The sequence below is a fragment of the Dendrobates tinctorius genome, unplaced genomic scaffold (genome assembly GCF_039654945.1).
Source record: "Dendrobates tinctorius isolate UK_male_01 unplaced genomic scaffold, ASM3965494v1 ptg000016l, whole genome shotgun sequence".
NCBI lineage: Eukaryota > Metazoa > Chordata > Amphibia > Anura > Dendrobatidae > Dendrobates > Dendrobates tinctorius.
Genome location: NW_027361684.1, coordinates 567,905 through 589,239, shown reverse-complemented (window position 1 = coordinate 589,239; position 21,335 = coordinate 567,905). Strand labels below are relative to the sequence as shown.

Here is a 21,335-nt window from a genome sequence, read left to right as displayed (position 1 = left end):
TTTATTCCGATTTTTGGGACGCAGAATGAACAAAAACCAACGTTTCATGAATTTCTTTTGGGGGGTGCGTTTACACCGTTCTGCGTGCGGTAAAATTGATAAAGCGTTTTTATTCTTCGGGTCAGTACGGTTACAGCGATACCTCATTTAGGTCGTTTTTTTATGTTTTGTCGTTTTTTTGCAATGAAAACAATTTTATGTAAAAAATAATAATTTTTGTATCGCTTTATTCTGCGAGCTATAACTTTTTATTTTTTTGCGGATGACGCTGTATGGCGGCTCGTTTTTTGCGGGACAAGATGACGTTTTCAGCGGTACCATGGATATTTATATGCGTCTTTTTGATCGCGCGTTATTGCACTTTTTGTTCGGTGGTATGATAATAAATCATTATTTTTTGCTTCGTTTTTTATTTTTATTTTTTAAGGGGTTCGCTAAAGGGGTTAACTAATGGGACAGTTTTATAGGGCAGGTCATTACGGACGCGGCGATACCAAATATGTGTACTTTTATTGTTTTTGGTTTTTTTTATTTTGAAAAAAATGGATTTATTGGGGAATATTTTTTTTTTTTTACTAATTTAGCGATTTTTTTTAAATTATTTTTAACACTTTTTTTTTTTTTTTTTTACTTTATTACCTTGTCCCAGGTGGGACATCACTGTCCTGTGACAGATCGCTGATCTGTCACATCACAGATCACTGTGACAGATCAGCGATCTGTCACAGGCACTGCTGCAGACTTCCTCATGCCTGCGCTTTGCAGGCAGTGAGGAAGTCAGCTCTCTACAGGCCCCCGAAGGCCCCCGTCGCCATTTTGGATCTGGGGGCCTGTAGGGAAAGAGCCCCCCGCAGCAGCGCTGCACATTGCGCTGCCGTGGGGGGCTCAGGGAAGCACGGAGGGAGCCCCCTCCCTGCCGATGCTTCCCTTTAACCCCCGGTACACCGCAATCGCGTTTGATCGTGGTGTACAAGGGGTTAACGTGTCGGGGGCGGTCCGTGACCGCCCCTGACACATTGTGCCGGGTGTCAGCTATGATAATTAGCTGACACCCGGCCGCGATCAGCGGCGCTCACCACGTGGGCGCCGCTGATCGCTGGGACGTAATATTCCGTCCATGGTAGTTAGGTCCAGGGTCACATGGACGGAATATTACGTCCTTTGTCGGTAAGGGGTTAAACAGGGAGGGTGCTGTGTCCCCCAATGAAGGCTCCAAGAAAGAGATTTCACGGTAAGAACCAAAAATCCATCTTTCTTTATCGCCTTATTGGGGGACACAGATTACCATGGGATGTTCCAAAGCAGTCCCAAGGGCGGGAACAGCAATAAAGAATGAAAGAACAGGAAGGGCTTAGGTCGGCCGGTGCGCCACCGCCGCCTGCAGGACCTTCCTACCAACGACTGCATCAGACAAGGCCTGGGTATGAGCCCTGTAGAACCTCGCAAACGTGTGCAAAGATGACCAGTTCGCAGCCCTGAAAATTTGCAAGGCCGAAGCCTGGTGTCGAACGGCCCACGAAGCTGCCACAGCCCGGGTGGAGTGAGCCCTCACTCCCGGAGGGTGCTGTTTTTCCGGAAGGCGGTACGCTTCCACAATGGCAGAAGGAATCCAGCGAGCGATCGTGGATTTGGATGCCGGAAGCCCTTTCCGGCGACCTTCAGAGATGACCAGCAAGGAATCGGTCTGGCGAAGTGAAGCAGTCCTGGCAAGATAGACCCGCAAGGCTCGAACTACATCCAGTTTGTGGAGAGACTTCTCAAGAGGGTGAGAAGGAGCGGGACAAAAAGATGGGAGGACGATATCCTCATTAATGTGGAAAGAGGATACCACCTTTGGAAGAAAAGAAGGAACGGGCCTGAGGACGACCTTATCCTGGTGGAGAACCAGATAAGGGGAATGACATGACAAGGCCGCCAACTCAGAAACTCTTCTGATGGATGTAATGGCAATCAAGAAAGTTACCTTCCACTGAGAAAGGATAACGGAATGTCCTGGATAGGCTCTAATGGCGCCTTTTGAAGAGCGCTAAGAACGAGATTGAGATCCCACGGTTCTATTGGCGAATGATGAGGAGGAGCCAGGTGGGCGACCCCTTGGAGAAAGGATTTAACCTGCCACAAGGAAGCGAGCTCTGTTTGGAAGAGGATAGATAGAGCGGAGACCTGGCCCTTGAGGGTACTGAGGGACAGACCCGCCTCTAAACCAGACTGGAGGAACCCAAGTATGGATGGAATAGAAAAGGACATCGGAAAGACTTTACCGTCGCACCAACGGAAAAAAGCCTTCCAGTACCTATGGTAAATGCAGGAAGAGGCGGGTTTTCTGGCATTGATCATAGTCTGGATCACCTGGTTGGACAAACCTGATTCTCTCAGGATTGCGGCCTCAATGGCCATGCCGTTAAACTCAGAGACTGAGAATTCTCGTGGTAAAGGGGGCCTTGCGAGAGAAGATCCGGACGGTCTGGAATCCTCCAGGGAATGTTCGCGAGCATGTTCACCAGTTCCGAGTACCAAGGCCGTCTCGGCCAGTCTGGCGCCACTAGAATCACTGGCACGCCTTCCGATTTTATCTTTTTGACCACTCGAGGGATCAAGGCAAGAGGCGGAAACAGATAAGGAAGATGGAACTGGGACCACGGAATTACTAGGGCGTCGCAACCGACGGATAGAGGGTCCCTGGACCTGGCTACGAAGCGCAGAACTTTGTGGTTCATCCGAGATGCCATGACATCGACATCCGGCGAGCCCCAACGCTGGCATATCTGATCGAAGACTGTGGGATGAAGAGCCCATTCACCGGATGCTAGGCCTTGACGACTCAGAAAGTCAGCTGCCCAATTTTCCACCACTGGAATGTGAATGGCGGAGATTGCCGGAACATAACGTTCTGCCTAGCGCAGTATCTTGGCCACTTCTGACATTACTTGCTTGCTGCGAGTGCCCCCTGGTGGTTTATGTACGCCACAGCCGTGGCGTTGTCCCACTGAATGCAGACCGGCAGGCCGACAAGGAGAGCCTGCCAGCGAAGAAGGGCCAGGAAGATTGCTCTGATCTGCAGAAGATTGATAGGGAGGAGAGCTTCATGTGAATTCCAGCATCCTTGGGCCGTTTTCTGATGGAAAACCGCTCCCCATCCTAGAAGGCTGGCATCGGTAGTGATGACTTGCCACTGAAGTGGAAGAAAAGACCTCCCTTGTAGAACTGACGCTGTCATTGTCCACTAAGTCAGGGATTGCCTCACTCTGAGAGGGAGGAGAATGGGGCGGTCCAGAGACACCGTGCTCTTGTCCCAAGCTGAAAGACGGGAAAGCTGGAGGGGGCGAAGGTGAAATTGTGCAAAGGGCACTGCTTCCATGGCAGCTACCATCTTCCCCAGAACTTTCATGCAGGATCGAAGGGGAATAGGCGTTGACTCTTTAGGGCTCGGATTCCCTTGGAAAGAGCCGAAAATTTTTCCCACGGGAGAAACACCCGAGCTAGATCCGTGTGGAATTCCATGCCCAAGAAGGTCAGACGCTGAGTGGGGCTCAGAATGGACTTCTCCTTGTTGACTATCCATCCGAGGTGACAGAGCGTGTCCAGGATTATCTGGAGGCTTTGAAGGCAGTCTTGACGGGACGAGCCCTTGATCAAGAGATCGTCCAGGTAAGGGATGATGAGGATCCCCCTGGAGCGAAGGATGGCCATGACTGTTGCCATTACCTTCGTGAAAACACGGGGAGCGGAGGCTAGTCCGAAGGGAAGAGCCTTGAACTGATAGTGAGAATTCTGAATCGCAAATCGAAGATATTTCTGATGTTGCAAACAAACAGGGATGTGAAGATAAGCATCCCGTATGTCCACAGAGCAGAGGAATTCTCCGGGTTCCATTGAGGCTATCACCGATCGAAGCGACTCCATTTTGAAGTGGAGAATCTTGACATGGCGATTGAGCAATTTGAGATCCAGGATTGGCCGAAAGGTCCCGTCTTTTTTCGGGACTACGAAGAGATTTGAGTAGAACCCTTAAAACCGTTCGTCTGAGGGAACGGGAACAATCACTCCGGCGGAAAGAAGGGAAGAAACGGCTTGAAAGAATCCTGGAATGTGGGACCGGTGTCTTGGAGGTCGAGGCAGGAAAAATCGTCTGTTTGGCTGGGAAGCAAATTCGATCTTGTATCTGGATGCGATGATTTCCCTGACCCAAGCGTCGTCGATAACAGACAGCCAAACATCCGCGAAAAAGGAAAGTCTGCCTTTCACCCTGGAAAAACTTCCAGATGGGGGTGACCCGTCACTTGGAGGAGAACCTACCGGAACAGGCACCTGAAGACCTGGAGTATTGTCCTCGAGATCTCCAGCGGGGAGCGGGTTTGTAAGCTGGTTTCTTTCTGCTCTCGCTCCCTAGAAGCGGAAGGCCGATTTTGCTGGGTAGATCTCTCTGTGGACGAGAAGGGACGAAAGGGCCTAAACGGCCAGAAACCCTTTCTGTTAAAAAAGCGTTTTGGTCGAGACTGGGGGAGAGAAGTGCTTTTACCACCAGTGGCATCAGAAATTATTTGATCCAGCTTGGCTCCAAAGAGCCTAGAACCATGGAATGGCAGATTGGTAAGCGACTTTTTAGAGGTGGTATCCGCATTCCATGACTTTAGCCAAAGGACTCGGCGTACGGCTACTATGTTGCTGTTAGCCCTTGCTTCGCACCCAGGCGCATCCAAGGAGGCGGCTAAGAGGTATTTACCCGCATGATTAATTTGATCTGCCAGATCTGCCAACTCGTCCTGAGGAGCTGCCGCTAAGATGCCTCTGCGAAGAATTTTAGCCCAAGCTGAAATGACTTTCGCCACCTAGGAGGAGGCGAAAATAGGACAGAGAGAGGCGCCGGATGCCTCAAAAATAGACTTAGCCAGAGATTCTATATGCCTGTCTGTTGGATCCTTAAGCGATGCCCCGTCCGGAAGGGATAGAACCGTCTTAGAGGCTATACGAGAGATGGGAGGATCCATTTCGGGGGCTTTGGTCCATTTTGTGAGCAGATCCACATCAAAGGATACAGGACATCTAAGAACCTGCGGCCTGAGAAGCGTTGCTCAGGGTGCTCCCAGTGTTTGGTTAGAGTAGTATCGAACTCCTTGTGGTTTGGAAAGGTTCGGGATGGAGGCCTCGCTCGCTTAAATGGAACAGAACATTCCTGAGGAGGCGGCTTGTCCTGCTTAATATCCAGGGTTTGGAAGATGGCAGAAAGGAGGCTATCGACCATATTGCGCGTTTTAGATATGTTATCTGCTTCTGAACTAGATCCCGATTGGGGATCGTCGTCTGACCTAGGGTCGTCCTCTGAAGAAGGAGAGGGACACTTGGGAGAAGCAGATGGGCCTAGCGAACTGGAAGACGAGCCAGACAGAACACGCTTCCTAGAAATCCTACTCGGCCTGTCCCTCTGAAGGTCGCGGTCAGGTGCGGACGACTCACCCTGAGAGGTGGTCGGTGCACGGCTGGCTGTAGATAGCTGAGGCAAACGTTCTAAGACCTGGACCAGGGACTGAGAGACTTTAGTCAGATCGGAGACCGATTGCGACATTGCAACGGCCCACTCTGGGAGAGGGGAAGTACCCTCATCCCGGGGATCGGTGTGCTCCTGAGAGGCCGACATAACTGAAGGACTGCAGGATGGACAGAGGGGTGACGACTGACCTGAAGCCCACTTCTTTTTACAGCATGCACAGGCGTAATGGGTAACGGTGGGCTTGAAAGACAGAGCCGTTGCAGGTTGAGCATAGGAAAGTTACACCTTATGGCTGCACCACACAGAAAAGGACAGCAGAGGAGAGCCAATTTGCCATTAAGCGCCGAGCCTACCGAGAATCTGACGAGCAGCCGGACCCTGATGTGTCCCCCAAGCAGCGCAGGAAGCAGTGAAATTGCAGGAGGAAACAGGCTGTGAGCCCGGAGGGCGGGATTCGGCGCCAGGAGGTGATTGGGCAATAGTAGAGGGGGCGCGGTAAAAAGGGAGATTGACATCCCCCAAAAAAGAAAGTCGAGCTGTGATAGGTGTGGGATGGGCGCGAGAAAAAGCGTGCCCAGAGTAAAAGGGAGCGCGCTCAGAGCGGGGAGAAGGGAGCGTGACTGAAAGTGAAAGTGAAAGCGGTCTCCCTTCCTGCCCGAGCTTCTATAGTGATGTCCGCAGCGCCGCTAATTAAGGTGCGCCTGCGCTACCCTGCTATGTAAAAAAGACTCCCCTGTGCCCAGGAAGACCCCCGGTGTTATGTGCCTCTGTATTAAAAAGGAGCGCGGCTGATATGAGAGACGCGCGGATGTAGTGAAGGAGTAGAGGCGGGAGTTTCAAATGCAGCACTGTGCTTCCTGAGATATGCGGGGCTAAGGGATCATTCAGGATCTTACCTGACGTCCCTGAAGAGGATGACTGCAGGGGCATGAATAGGGAGCAGGCCGCTGGGAGAGGTCCTCTTACCCGTGTCATGTAGAAGACGGCGTCCTTTTGTTGGGAGCGATGGTAACCGCCGTCTTCCTCTCAGCCCTGTCCCGGGATAGGGATGAGGAGTTGTTTTGGCAAGGACCGGCCACCTGTCATCCGCCCATAGCACCGAATGGTGATAGGGAAAAAGTCCTGCCTGCCGTACTGAGAGTTGCGATGTGGGTAACACCACACTGCTTGCTCAGCCGCATGATATGGGAAATCAGAGTGATAGCTACACCCTGTTTCCCGACGTTGAACCTGAAAAATAAATTAGAAAAGATTAAAAGGTTCGGCTAAAAAACCTAAAAGAAAAAAGGGATTATTAATCTGCGGATCTGGGGAGATCCCGGTCCGCCTCCTACAGACACTAAGCACAAACTGAGGTACTTAGTATATGTCGGTGGGTGTATACTGCCGGGGAGGAGCCAATTTTCTTATTTTTTGCATAGTGTCAGCCTCCTAGCAGCAGCAGCATACACCCATGGTAATCTGTGTCCCCCAATAAGGCGATAAAGAAATTCATATGTGCATATGCACTTTATGTATTGCGTTCTGACCACAAGCAGCGCTGGCTTCTCTCCTTTTTTACTTGATGTTGGTTTGTGACTGACCACCATGGTTGCTGTGCGCGCTGGTTTTTGTTCCCGCTTTTTCTGTATTCATTATGATTGATCTAGGCTGCTGTACACACAGTAGCCCAGCCCTGCCCCAGGGCTCTGTTTAATTGTGCAGCTGTGTCTGGGCCTGCATCACCCTTCATCTGTGATTGCTGGTCAGGAGAGTGTGGAGGTTAAACCTGAAATGTCTGTCTGGACCTGGTCAACCTTCATCTGCGCTCACCTTTTCTGGCACAATTGAGAGTGATTCAGAAACGCTTCAGGTACAGTGTGCACTTAATATGGTCTTGCTTTTAATACATTTAGGAGGCCGCAATGGCACAGCGAATATAAAAAACGTAGAGTAGGACTGCCCCATATGAGATTGCCTTGGCATGGCGGGGTAGCTCAAATGATTGATCAATTTTTTGCTAAATGTCTCATTTTGAAATACAGTTAGAAATTAATATGTGCATATGCACTTTATGTATTGCGTTCTGACCACAAGTAGCGCTGGCTTTTCTCCTTTTTTACATTTTTACAATGGCCCCAATTTATCAAGTAGTTTTCTCCACCTTCACTCTTACATTGAATGGTAGCCCATGGGGTGTTAGCTGTTAAAATACTGCAAATTAGTGACATTTGTTTGTTCTTCCTAATTGTTGGCATACTGAAACAATACATCAATACAGGTGAATAACACAATCTGGGTCGGACTGGCCTGGCGGGGTACTGGTGACATGCCTGGTGGACCCAACAGAGAGAAGAAGAAGGAAAAAAAAGTGCTGGAGTTGGAGAAATCAGATGCTGTTGTCTTCTGGCTCCTCTCTTGCAGCACTCACTGGTCATAAAACATTCCACAATTTTATCTCAAAAGATTAAACAGCAGAGGGGAGGCATATGAAAACTTGAGAAGTACAGCACATTCTTCTTGATGAATGTGCTGCATTTTACCCCTGCCCTCCCTTCATTTAGAATGTTACACAAGATGTCAGTCTTAATGAGTCGGGGCCTATTTTGCGCAAATTCCTTTGTCGTTTATAGCTCCCTAATTGTAACAATATCTACTTACTTTAGAAAGTAACGTACATACCTTATGCTTTTCCGAAGCTATCGAGGAATCATTCAGTATTCTGTTTACAATCTTCATTGCATTTGAAATGTCATCTGATTTTAGATTCTCGGGATCAGAGGTGAGGACCTGTGTAGTAGCGGCAACCTTTTCTGCATTGTCTGGGCTAATGTCAGTCTAAGAGAAGAAAGTAATAAATTAGCACAGAGGTGTAATCAGTTCTTCAAAAGTAACCAATCCTGAAATCTAAATATGCTCTTTAGTGGCCACACTTAGGGCAGACGCAGACAAGTGTATTTTTGGTCAAAGTGCGATCCAATGTTTGTCTATGGGGCCGTGCACATGTCCGATCTTTTCCTCGGACACAGAAAGTCTGAGGAAAAGATCGCTCCAGTTTTATCCAATGATCAGATTTCATTTAGCTATGCAAATCAATAAGTCTGTGGAAAACATCAAACTGAACTCGGATGACATCACTGGCATAATGGAGAAAATGGAAACATTTTTTTTTACATCTTCTCCTCATCCGAGAGAATCGGATCATACTATGCTCACAGTTGGATGAGAGTTTGATCAAATAAAATAATTGGCCTGATTCTCTGGGATGAGAGAATCTACGGCCATTTGCACCTGCCCTTAAAGGGAATCTGTCACCTCATTTTGGCGAGGTATTTAAATGACCTGGGTCCGGTCCCATGGGCGGTGTTTTGGGTCCTTTCCTCCTCCCCTCCTTGGCCGCTGTCTGCCATATTTCAGGTAATTTCCGTACTTGGCCTCCTTATTACACTTGCGCATTACAATCTGGACTTGCGCCCACACAGTATGCTTTGCCCAACTGCTAGCAAAGCCGAAAAGTATTAGTGCGCATGTACCGGTGAACTATGTCCCAGAACTATTTTGATTTGTTTCGGGACATGATTCACCGGCGCATGTGCACTAATGCTTTTCGGCTTTGCCTGCAGTTGGGCAAAGCATACTGCGTGTGCATGAGTCCAGATTGCAATGCGCACGCGCATAATATGGAGGCCAAGTATGGAAATTACCTGAAAAATTGCGGACAGCGGCCAAGGAGGGGTGGAGGAAAGGACCCAAAACACTGCCCATCGGACCGGACCCAAGTCATTTAAATACCGCGCCAAAATGAGGTGACAGATCAGATTCCCTTTAAAGTTAACCTGTCACTAGGTTTTGGGTCACTAAGCAACAAGCACTGTTATGATACTAGGACAACCCTTTTTACGGCACTTGCGCTCCTCTTGCTCACATGAGATTAGCCAGTGCCAGAGGTGAGTATAACTGTTTTTTTAACAAGGGCAAACATTCAGATTGAGAAGGGGTTGTCTGAGTAGTGGACAACCTCTTTGAGTAATAATTGCTTACACTATTGCGGTCTCTCCTGTTGGAAACAGTAATTTTGAGGCTCACACTCACACATTCATCTCCACTTGCCCACCATAGCATCCATGTACAAGGCACAACCAACACTAAGTTCCGATCCAAGCCCAATGTACCGATTACTGCGCACCTCACGTACATACTGTAAGTCACATAGTTTTCAATCCAGATTCTGGTGGTGTTTATAGTCATCACAGTCCAGCCTAGTCCATATTAATCTTTCCACAAGGTATCAGAAATAAACATGGCACTCTCCTGTTTCTTCTTCAAAAGGCTTCTTTATTAAAAAAAAGACAGTGTACATCAAACAAGTTGCAGCAAGCTCTCTTCCCTCTTCAACTTGCTGTCTTTTTTATTGAATAAAGATTGAAGCCTTTTGAAGAATAAACCTGTGAGGGACGTGTATTTTTTTCCTTACACCTTAGATTAAAATAAGAATAAGATTTTTAAATATTCGATGGTAGGCATTTTCAAATGAAAACTACTACAAAAGTGTTCTTATATCTTTAGAAAAAAAATTATTTCAGGACCTATCTGTATTAATATTATGTTTTCTGTACTTTCAATCATCCTGTTGTCTGATCCTAATGAGAACGAGTAATAGAAAAAACTGACGGCACATCTAGAACTAGTCTGAATAGGTGCATACCAAAAGGCAACTTACGGTACATATTAAATAGAAAATGGTAGCACACCAAATATGAAATATGTGAAATACAAATAGCAAAATGGCTTTAGTAATACATTTCATAATGGCTTTTGTAAGGCATGTCAAATATGAAATAAGTGAAACATGAATAGCATAATGGCTTTTGTAATCTAGAAAAACATATGAGATACTTAGCACAAAATTTGACCAAAAGATGTGAGCCCATTCACCAACGACAAGGTGATCTCAGATTGAATGGGTCCCTATACTGACTGCCTAGTGTGAACTGACCTCTGGCTAGTAACTTGATTTTAATCGCATTCAATCATGTACATGTTTGGTTCCTATCGTCCTATATATACAGGCTTTATCATGTTACTAGCCAGAGGTCAGTTCACACCAGGCAGTCAGTATAGGGACCCATTCAATCTGAGATCACCTTGTCGTTGGTGAATGGGCTCACATCTTTTGGCCAAATTTTGTGCTAAGTATCTCATATGTTTTTCTAGATTACAAAAGCCATTATGCTATTCATGTTTCACTTATTTCATATTTGATATGCCTTACAAAAGCCATTATGAAATGTATTACTAAAGCCATTTTGCTATTCGTATTTCACATATTTCATATTTGGTGTGCTACCATTTTCTATTTAATATGTAAGTTGCCTTTTGGTATGCACCCATTCAGACTAGTTCTAGATGTGCTGTCAGTTTTTCTATTACTTGTATACTGTTTTTCTGACTGAGCACTCCGCCCTTCATCAAGTGGTGATTTTAATCGCATTCAATCACATGTTTGGTTCCTATCGTCCTATATATACAGGCTTTACCATGTTACTAGCCAGAGGTCAGTTCACACCAGGCAGTCAGTATAGGGACCCATTCAATCTGAGATCACCTTGTCGTTGGTGAATGGGCTCACATCTTTTGGCCAAATTTTGTGCTAAGTATCTCATATGTTTTTCTAGATTACAAAAGCCATTATGCTATTCATGTTTCACTTATTTCATATTTGATATGCCTTACAAAAGCCATTATGAAATGTATTACTAAAGCCATTTTGCTATTCGTATTTCACATATTTCATATTTGGTGTGCTACCATTTTCTATTTAATACTAATGAGAACGAGTCATCAGTTTAATGTTTTACTGTAAAATGCTGTGGAATTTTAGAGCAAATACAGTATGAGGAAGAGCCCAGCATGGGGAAAAGTGTCTAGATACAAGGAGAAGTGTCTGGTTGGTGGCTTCCCTCTGGAGCAAACCGCTTGGTTCAACATGTTTGACAGGTTTTTCTATTTATAGGCAAATAGGCAGTGACATGTCAATCTAGCGGAACCAGCAGGGAGGCGCCATGAGCAGCCACCCAGCAGACACCTCTCCCCATGTGCAGACTATTCCTCCCATGACTGGCTTTTCTCAATCCATGTTTTTTTTCTGAAATGCCACTGCATTTTATAAAAAAAAAAGAGTTTACTGCTATAAGGTAGTTTGTCCCTATTTCATCATTCCAGTGGTTAGGGTAAAATAAAATGCTAATATGCTCCACAACAACATGTAACAATATGGCAATTAAACTACTAACAAAATATAATAGTAATGTAATAATTATAACAAGAAGAAAGTAACTGCAAATCACCTTATTTGCTAAGGTTTCAAGGTTCTCATTACAATATTGAGTTGTAAAGTTTTCGTAACCTAGACTTCCACCATGACTCTTACATTGAATGGTAGCCCGTGGGGTGTTAGCTGTTGAAATAAGGAAAATATGCTAGATTTAATTGTTGTTCCTAATTGTTGACATACTGAAGCAATACATCAATACAGGTGAATAACACAATCTGGGTCGGACTGGCCTGGTGGGGTACTGTTTACATGCCTGGTGGACCTGACAGAGAGAAGAAGACGGAAAAAGAAAAAAAAATGTCTTTAGGAGCACAGGCCTTTTAAAAACACAGGCAGGGATGCGAGCATATGTGGTGCCCCTGAGGGTCCGGTCGCCACAGAGGTACTGCACCTCATCCAGAGGTGTGGTATCCCACCCTCAGGTAAGGAGAGAGCACCACCTGGGACTTCAACACTTGCACCCAACACACGCTAGTTCAGTCAGGGCATCTGGGTGTACCCTTTGGGAGGATGGCCAGATCCCAGGCCGACAAGGAAAGGGTGTTGGGGAGTTAGTGAGAAAGGTAGAGAAGAGGGAGGAGCTAAGGAGATGGGGTGACAAGGAGTGTAGCCAATCAGTGACAGAGAGATGACAGTGAGTGGGCGGAGTTAAGTCTGACGTAAAGGATCTTTCTGGAAGATCCAGTCAGTTGGTGATGGGATAGCGAAGGAGTAAGAGGAGTCAAAGCCAGAGTGAAGGAAGAAGAACTGAAAGGGAGTTTAGAGAGAACAGAAGGAGTCCTGAGGGGCACGGGAAGTGCAGCAGCCACCCATGGGGCCCGCTCCAGTTTGGACGGACTAGGTCGCAGTGAGGGTACCGGCCCCTGAGACCAGTGGAGAAGAAGACAGACTCAGCTGGCAAGCCGGAGGCTGAGGTGACTGCAAGTACCTCAGCCACATCCACATCAATTCCCTGAAAAGGTGGCCAGGTAGAGGATCCCGGGGCCTGACCCACGTCGCCCGGCAAAGGTCCAAGGCTGCTGGCTTAGGGACACTGTTGTGAAGGTGCTAGGCGAGAGGAAAGGAAAGACCAGCACAGGGAGACAACCAGAAAGAGAGGAAAACACAAAAGGAAGTCCTGGAACGGTGTTTCCCAAATTAACTGAGAGTTGGCTGGACCCCTTACATGGAGGACACAGTGCTAAGCGGGACACCTGAGCACACAGGTCAAATGTGAGTAAAAGCCATGAAACTGCAACTCACTGTGTCATTTGTGTCAATCGCATCCCACTTGCTTAACATTGCACATAATATCACAGTCACCAACTCACCAAGTAACATCCTAGCTGCCCTGGGACACAGCTCTGCCCGTGGAGAGCTACACCGTCTCTGCTGCCGTACCACCGTTCCAGAGGATCTGTATAGCAGCGTCGGCTACCCTAGCCGAATACTATGGGTGGCGTCATGATTACCCCTTTCCCTATAATTATCCTACCATCTTCCCCCTCATTGAACTTCCATCTTCATTGGACACCCAGGGCCATGGACCGGGTCACTATCACCACAGTGACACACTTCCCCTTTAAAAGAGCCTGACCGGCCCGGTAACGAATAACCCCTGGGCCTGCGGGGCGCTCCACATGCAGGGTTCACTACCTGCCCTACCGAGATGACCAGGGCCAACATAATCATCTGGCGCACCCAGGTAAGTGCTGGGTCCCTGGACATACAGAGACACCGGCACACTACGAGGCCAGTGAGTTTTAAATAATAAAGGCATACATGTATTTTTTTACTATGTGGCAACTTTTCCCTTTCTCTCTGCACCGTAATATTTATGTGTAGGTGCCATTATTGAGCTTGAAACACCACAGTCCGACCCTGAATACAATCATGATCTGTATTTATGTCTTTATTGATTTTTCAGTATTGTCCAGAAGTTTTACGACATGGACAAAATAGAGTCTACAAATACCAGTTACAATACTTACCATTCACGTCGGTAGCATTGCAGGTCTCTTTTGAGTATCCATACATGTCTACCAGGATATCACCAAAAGTGAAGCATATTCCACCCTGGCAGACTTGAGAGCCTCTACAAAAGTTTTCTATAACATAAAGATGGAAATAAATTTACAGAACTTAGCAGCACAATAGTAACAGGATGTGGATTGTGGGTATATTATCCAAATGGACAGCAAAACATTTCCCTTTTTCCATGTTATCCACTGGAATTATTTAAATATGACTCTTATTGGGTATTATTTAACATAAATAATGTGATATATCCAACACTAACTTAAATTATTAAAATACTAATATACTGCTCTTATATCGGGAAATTGTAAAAATAGATTGTCCCGTTAACAATATGTATCGCCTATGTACAAGATCCTGAGTGAATGGAACGGCAGTGAGCATGTGTGAAAAATCTTCTGATAAACAGTGAATAAAGCATTGGCAGCACATGCTCACTAGTACTTCATTCAGACAGGAGACTTTGGGACCCTTTTTTCATAATCGATAAGAATCAAACATTTCTCGCCTAACCTGTGGATAGGTAATATTTGCTGCTTATGTGACAATCCTAGAGGGCTCGTGTTCCTGATCGTACTTTATGTCCTAGTGTGATCCAAGAAAACATCCCATCACAGTCGGACCAATGTTATTCTTTGGGCTGTGCATTAATCAAATTTTTTCGTTGGACTGAGACGATCTGTGGAAAAAAATCACTGCATGCCCAAGTTTGATTCGATATTCGGATTACACTCGGCCATTCAAGTCTTTGTGTCTGTAGAAACCATTGGACAGCACTCGGATTTCCATGGACTAACAGAAAGGAGAACATGGAGAATTTTTTTCTCCATCGTCTCCTCATCCAAGAGAATCGGATCACACTGTGATCAAACTCTCAGAGTTTGATCAGCGTTATTTGCATAATTGACCCGATGAGAGAATCTACGGCTGTCCGCACCTAGCCTTGAGATTACATATCTGCTTTAAATAAATGTTATAATTACCTATGGTACAAAGCTCCCCTGTATAATTATCTGGACACCGGCAGCGGTTGTTTTCACAGCTTCCACCATTTTGACACATCAAGACACATGGAGGGGGAGGAGTTGGTGGATTGGGTGCTGACAAAATGCAAAAATAATTGTTATTTAGTATATGCATGGGTTAGGTCATGTACTTTAAAATAAATCAAAAAGAATTAAATATACTGTAGTTTTAAAATATAACTAGATGGGCATTTCCTGAAGGAAATACATGGTGCTTGAACAGCACAGCCAGCTTTACAGCTGTGTATCAGGTGTCGAGAAAGTAAAGTTAGAATATGAATGTTGTGAATAGCGATGGCACAACCTGGGATGGGTTGTATATGAAGCCAATGGGGGTGATGTAGGGATGTCACCATCATATAATATTGGGTGCAGGCTAAAGGACCTGTGTGATGTCACCACCATTTGTTTCAAGGGGACGCTGGGACCCACAATGATGAAATGTACGGGGTCCGGACACTTGTGAAGAACAGGCAGACTGTCCTAGGCAGAGTCTGTATGTAAGAAATTGTGGCTGCTCAGTTTGATTTATTGATTTCACTAGAAATTCTGATTGCAATGAATAATCTCTCTAGCAGCAAGATTTTAACCCCTTCACTACCAGGGGCGGGGAGGCATATGCCCCCCGGGCCGCTCCCCCAGGCGCACACGTGGGCCGGCAGCTTTCTCTGAGCTGTGCATAGCTTACCTTGACAGCTGCTGCAGTTCCACTCTCTCCCTCCGCTCTCCCTGGACTTCTGGTCATGTGACATGGCTGTAGCTAGGATGTAGGGGCTCCTTGCAGGTCCTGACTACAGCCCATACAGTCTAGCTGATTCACTGCAGAGAATGATACAATGTATGGGCTCCTTCCAGGTACAGCGTCTGCCATGCCATGACAAGAGGAGCTGCAGCTGTGCCTGCTGGGGATCACTGGTGAGGTAAGTGCGAAAAACTTTTTTTTTTTCTTTATCAAATGATTTAAGTGGGTGAGGGGGCTGCAAATGATGGAGGTGGGCTGCGAATGGTGGAGGGGGCTGTAAATGAATAAAGGGGGGCTGCCAATGGTGGAGGGGGGCTGCAAATGATGGAGGGGGTGCTGGAAATGATGGAAGGGGCTGCAAATGATGCAGGGGGCTGCAAATGATGGAGGGGGTGCTGGAAATAATGGAGGGGGCTGCAAATGATGAAGGGGTGCTGGAAATGATGGAGCAGGCCTGCAAATAGTGGAGGGGTGCTGGAAATGATGGAGCGGGTGCTGGAAATGATGGAGGGGCCTGCAAATTATGGAGGGGGCTGCAAATGATGCGGGGGGCTGTAAATGATGGATGGGGTGCTGGAAATGATGGAGGGGGCTGCAAATTATGGAGGGGGCTGCAAATTATGGAGGGGGCGCAAATGATGGAGGGGGTGCTGGAAATGATGGGGGGCTGCAAATGATGCAGGGGGCTGTAAATGATGGATGGGGTGCTGGAAATAATGGATGGGGTGCTGGAAATAATGGAGGGGGCTGCAAATGATGGATGGGGTGCTGGAAATAATGTAGTGGGCTGCAAATGATGGAGAATGATAAGAACTGAATGAGTTAAATAAAATCTGCTGGACATTATTTTTTTCTTCAGGGATATGACTCAGCCATTTTCCCTTGTGAACCAAGGTCAAATATTTCCTGCTTACATGGCAAAGCTGTTGTAGAAGTAACTATTTTTCTTTTCTTTATTGCGCATGTCTGTAAATATCTAAATTCCTTATCATAAAAGGGGAAAGCTTGACTGAGGGGGCAGAGGCGCTCAGCAGGCATCCCGAGTTGTATCATACAGCTTGTGTCTGTGTAATTCTTCTCGACGGGGCAATCAATTAGAGACATATGGTGTCCTACACCCAAGAACATTGGTCCTTTGGATGAAAGAAGTATCTGAGGGATCCCGACAGTTTCCTGGCGCCCGAACAGGGACCTGAAATAGGCACCTCTCCGAGACCACCCGACCTACGGACCACTCCGGTTACTGATGAAATTGTGAACAGCAGACCTAAACACCTGGCCAGGTAAGAGATCATTCTTCTCTTCTCTGCTCTTCATAATATATCATTTTAACTAAGGTCCGTATCAAGGGGAATCTAGTAGAGGAGGGGGCCATAAAATCAGGTCCATATAAGAACTCTGAGGAAATAGGGTGTGACATACATATGTAACTTCTGCTCGAATGAGAGGTTATTGTAGATTCTGCCTGTATACTGCTATCTTTAGGAGAAGAGCTGATGCAAATCAAAATGGGTATGGTGCATGGACGTTTGCGGGAACAGTCCCAGGGTTGAATATACAAAAATTTCACCACGTACGTAAGGGAGATGAATGGTGGATATTACTAGCATTAAATACACATATCCCATTGAATGATACGTTGAGAGGTCTAACATTACGGAATCTAAGGCTGGGTGAACAGTTCATACTGCGCAGCCCGGACGGACACGTTTTTCACAATAGACGATTCCGCGTTAGGAACCAAGGAGGTTGTTGAGTGGCTGCCTTGATTCGAAAGATTGTGGAAAGTAGAAAAATAAGCTGCACAGTAGGTATTCGTTCAAAGAGTGGTGATATTGCCTAACTGGGTTATGTGACAGCGTCCTTTCGGGGAGGTCACCGCCTAAGCTTAAATCAACACCCTTTATGAATAAACCTTGTGACAGATAATAGTGTGACCGAATGAGCACAGGACCACGAAATGAGCCTGTGACAGGATATGACTGAAGAACCCCCGACAGATGGATACTTTGTTTACAATCCTGTGTGTTGTGGGAGTGTTTCTGTTCGGATGTTACATAGCATATAAGTACACAAAACACGTAGTACAAGGAGGAACAGACACCCCATTTAGCCTGTTAGCACCTTAGGAAGAAGGTAACAAGGTATAGTAGAGCCTAGTCTTGAGCTTACCCAATACACCACCTAAGGCAGAGGACTAACAGGAAGGAACAAGAGAAACAGGATATAAAGATGGGGAACAGTCAGGGAAAGACACCCGAAGAAGGAGACCGGTTATGTGATATAATTGAGGATAGATATGGAAGAAGTGCAGCAAGGAACCTAGAAAAGGTATTAAAAAAATTCAAGGTAGAAGGGAGAGAGGCTTTGAACGAAGACAAATGGAAAGAGATAAAAGACACAAAATCAGGAAAAATCGCAGATGCGGGATGGGGGGAACAAGTTGAAGCATGTTTAAAGTGCTCACAAGTTGCTCAGAAGGAAAAGTGGGAATACAATGAGAAGACAGGGAAATGGGTATATCCAAAGAAGTCCATAATAGGGGACCTAGGAGAGAAAATGCATGAGCCTCCACCCTATCCAGTCCCTTTGCCAGTGCCACCACCAGTACCTGTGGCTCCTCCACAGCTGAGAGCCTTTTTGGGTTTGGTTTCTTCTTGCCGCCAATGGGTCATACATGCTAGTGAACACATGCAGCCACTGTATGATTGCATCAACACAACACCTTTCCAATTGACTGATATTGCACGGACCTCATTTCAGTACCTAAAGAAGGCCATAGTATCAGCCCCAGCATTAGGTATACCCAACTATGATATACCTTTTCAACTAATGGCCGCTGAAATCAGAGGGCATGCTACTGGCATTTTGACACAGAAACATGACAAAAAGACTAGACCTCTTGCATACTATTCTGCCAAATTAGACTCTGTAGCACAAGGAACACCATCCTGTGTTAGAGCAGTTTCTGCAATTGCATTACTACTTGACAAAGTTTCTGATATCGTATTAGACAATCCACTAACTGTCTGTACCACACATGATATATACGGTATCCTGAATCAGGTTTCTTCTAAACATATTTCTATGGCTAGACAACTCAGATTGCAATGTGCTTTACTCATGCCTCCTAATGTTACGTTTACCAAAACTCAGAATTTGAATCTGGCTACACTGTTGCCAATTGCAGATTCTGAAGGGGGGGGATGTAGATGAGAACACATTATCACTTTCTTTTGAGCCTTCATACGAGGTTGAACATGATTGCATAGAACTGATGCAGCAAGAAGTTATTGGCTTGCCCAATGTCACTGACACACCATTGTCAAATCCAGACTTTGTGCTTTTTGTGGATGGCAGCAGATATGCCGATGAGAGTGGAATATTCCACACAGGATATGCTGTGGTGTCACCACATGAGATTATTGTAGCAAAGGCACTTCCACCCCATATGTCTGCACAAGAAGCTGAACTAACAGCTCTGAATGAGGCATTAAAATTTTCCAAAGGAAAAACAGCAAATATCTACACTGACTCAAGATATGCCTTTGGGATAGTACATGATTTTGGGGTTTTGTGGCGCACAAGGGGTTTCATGACAGCAGCAGGAACACCCATAAAACATGCCACACTGATCAGAGAAATCCTCGAGAATGTGGCCCAGACACAGGGGGTAGCCGTTATGAGGGTGCCAGCACACACCAGAAAGGACAACATGGAAGCAAAAGGCAATGAAAAAGCAGACCAGGCGGCGAAACAAGCTGCCTTGGGGACTCCAGAAAAGGTAAACATAGTGCACCAAGATGCATCAGGATTGTTTACAGACTTACAAAAGTTCCAAGAAGATTCCGCCCAGATGGACAAGGAAACTTGGGAGAAGGTGGGTGCCGAAAAAACGAACGGAATATGGAAGAAAGATCAGAAGTACTGCCTGCCTAGGGTTTTGTACCCAAGGATGGCAGAAGCAGTTCATCTTCCAACTCACATGTCCGCCAATGGAATGACACGCCTAGTCACGAACGATTGGATTGCTCCCGGGTTTGGGAAGGTGGCGCAGCTACACTGTACCACCTGTCCCATATGCCTAGCACACAATCCTGGACAAGTGGTGAAGACTCCACGGAAACACAGTCCTAGGCCGTTATATCCTTTCCAGAGACTGCAAATCGACTACATTCAACTCACCAGAAGTGGACCATATGAGTATGTTCTGGTGTGTGTTGACATGTTCTCTGGATGGCCAGAAGCCTACCCAGTGAAAACGGCCACAGCTCGAGTCACTGCAAAGAGACTAGTGATGGAACTAGTACCACGATTCGGTGTACCTGAAACAATTGAATCAGACAGAGGCACACACTTTACTGCTGAGGTAATGCAAAATGTAATGCAAATGATAGGTGTAGAACAGGCGTTTCATACACCCTACCACCCACAGAGTTCAGGGAAGGTAGAAAGAATGAATGGGACACTAAAATTAAAAATACAGAAAACCATGGAACAGACCCGTAGACCATGGCCAGAGTGTCTCCCATTAGCATTATTCTCAGTAAGATACACACCTACGGGGAAAACTAAACTGTCACCCTTCGAGATATTGTTTGGAAGACCACCAAACACAGGGTTGTACTACCCACAGGTCTTAACACTTAATGTGGATAATTTGACGAATTATGTGATCCAGTTGCAAAAGCATTTAACTCAAATGCATTCTCTATTCTTCTCTTCCATTCCAGATCCAGACAGTGTGGAAGGAACTCACTGCTTGCAACCCGGTAATTACGTATATGTCAAGAAACACTTCAGAAAAACGCTTGAACCCCGATACCAAGGACCTTACCAAGTACTCCTAACAACGCCTACTTCTGTTAAGTTGGAAGGATGACCAACCTGGATCCACACATCACATTGCAAACTAGCCACAGGAGTTAGCAATACATAAGAGTGCATAATGCTTTGGTTTGGTTTTTCTGCATTGTCTATATTAATGATAGTAGCTGCGTGGGACAGTTTAAATTCTCCAATGTCCTTGAATAATAAGTTTATACAACATCATGAAAAATTACTGAAAGACTGGTCAAATGACACTCAGTCTCCAGCAGATTGCTGGATCTGCACGTATTCACCAGTATCAGCCACAGTATTCCGTTTCTGGTTATTCCTGTTCCACCTGAAGAGTTATTTGCCTGGACTAATTGTTCTGATACACTTGCTAATAATGCCACAAATAATGTGAAGTTATGGAATATGACTGTTGGTATACCCATTGTGGGATGGGTAGGATACCCTTGGTGGCAGGGTAACCTTTCAGGAAGTAGTACACACCTTCAATATTTGGCATATAAAGGAGGGGTTTGGGTACCCAGGAATAGAACTCGGTTAACCTACCTGGGGCAAGTTCCAACATATGGTCTACAAGTTAGTTTTAATGTAACTTCTCACTCTACTGATGCCTTCAAACCAATGCTGCTAGAGAGAAGGTTACATAATATGTCATGGGAATATTCCAATTTATTTCCCCAGGGCACTAACGAAACTTGTATTGAAGTTCCCGGTAATATGCCTTGTAACGAGTCCTCTGGATATGAGAAGGGAACCTCTCCTTGTGGAAATCCTGATGCAGGTTATTGTAGTCCCTTAGGACAATCTCCACCTTGGTGCATGCTCCAGAATGCATCTGCATTCATCGATTTAGTGCATAGACTGGTATTACAACATTCAGCCCTATGGGACTTACCTAGTGACATGTTCTTG

The 21,335-nt window shown here is 46.0% G+C and overlaps 1 protein-coding gene across 1 annotated transcript in view; it reads right to left on the bottom strand.

Annotated features, from left to right (window-relative positions):
• The window catches only part of ADGRG7 (adhesion G protein-coupled receptor G7), a 125,570-nt gene that overhangs the window by 62,288 nt on the left and 41,947 nt on the right, over positions 1-21,335 (bottom strand). Inside the window, exons 2-5 of the mRNA XM_073565224.1 lie at positions 14,801-14,917; positions 13,772-13,888; positions 11,815-11,924; positions 8,150-8,305 (exon numbers count right to left, since the gene is read on the bottom strand). Of these exons, the coding sequence (XP_073421325.1) occupies positions 8,150-8,305; positions 11,815-11,924; positions 13,772-13,888; positions 14,801-14,917 (500 nt within the window). The remainder of the gene's footprint in view (positions 1-8,149; positions 8,306-11,814; positions 11,925-13,771; positions 13,889-14,800; positions 14,918-21,335) is intronic.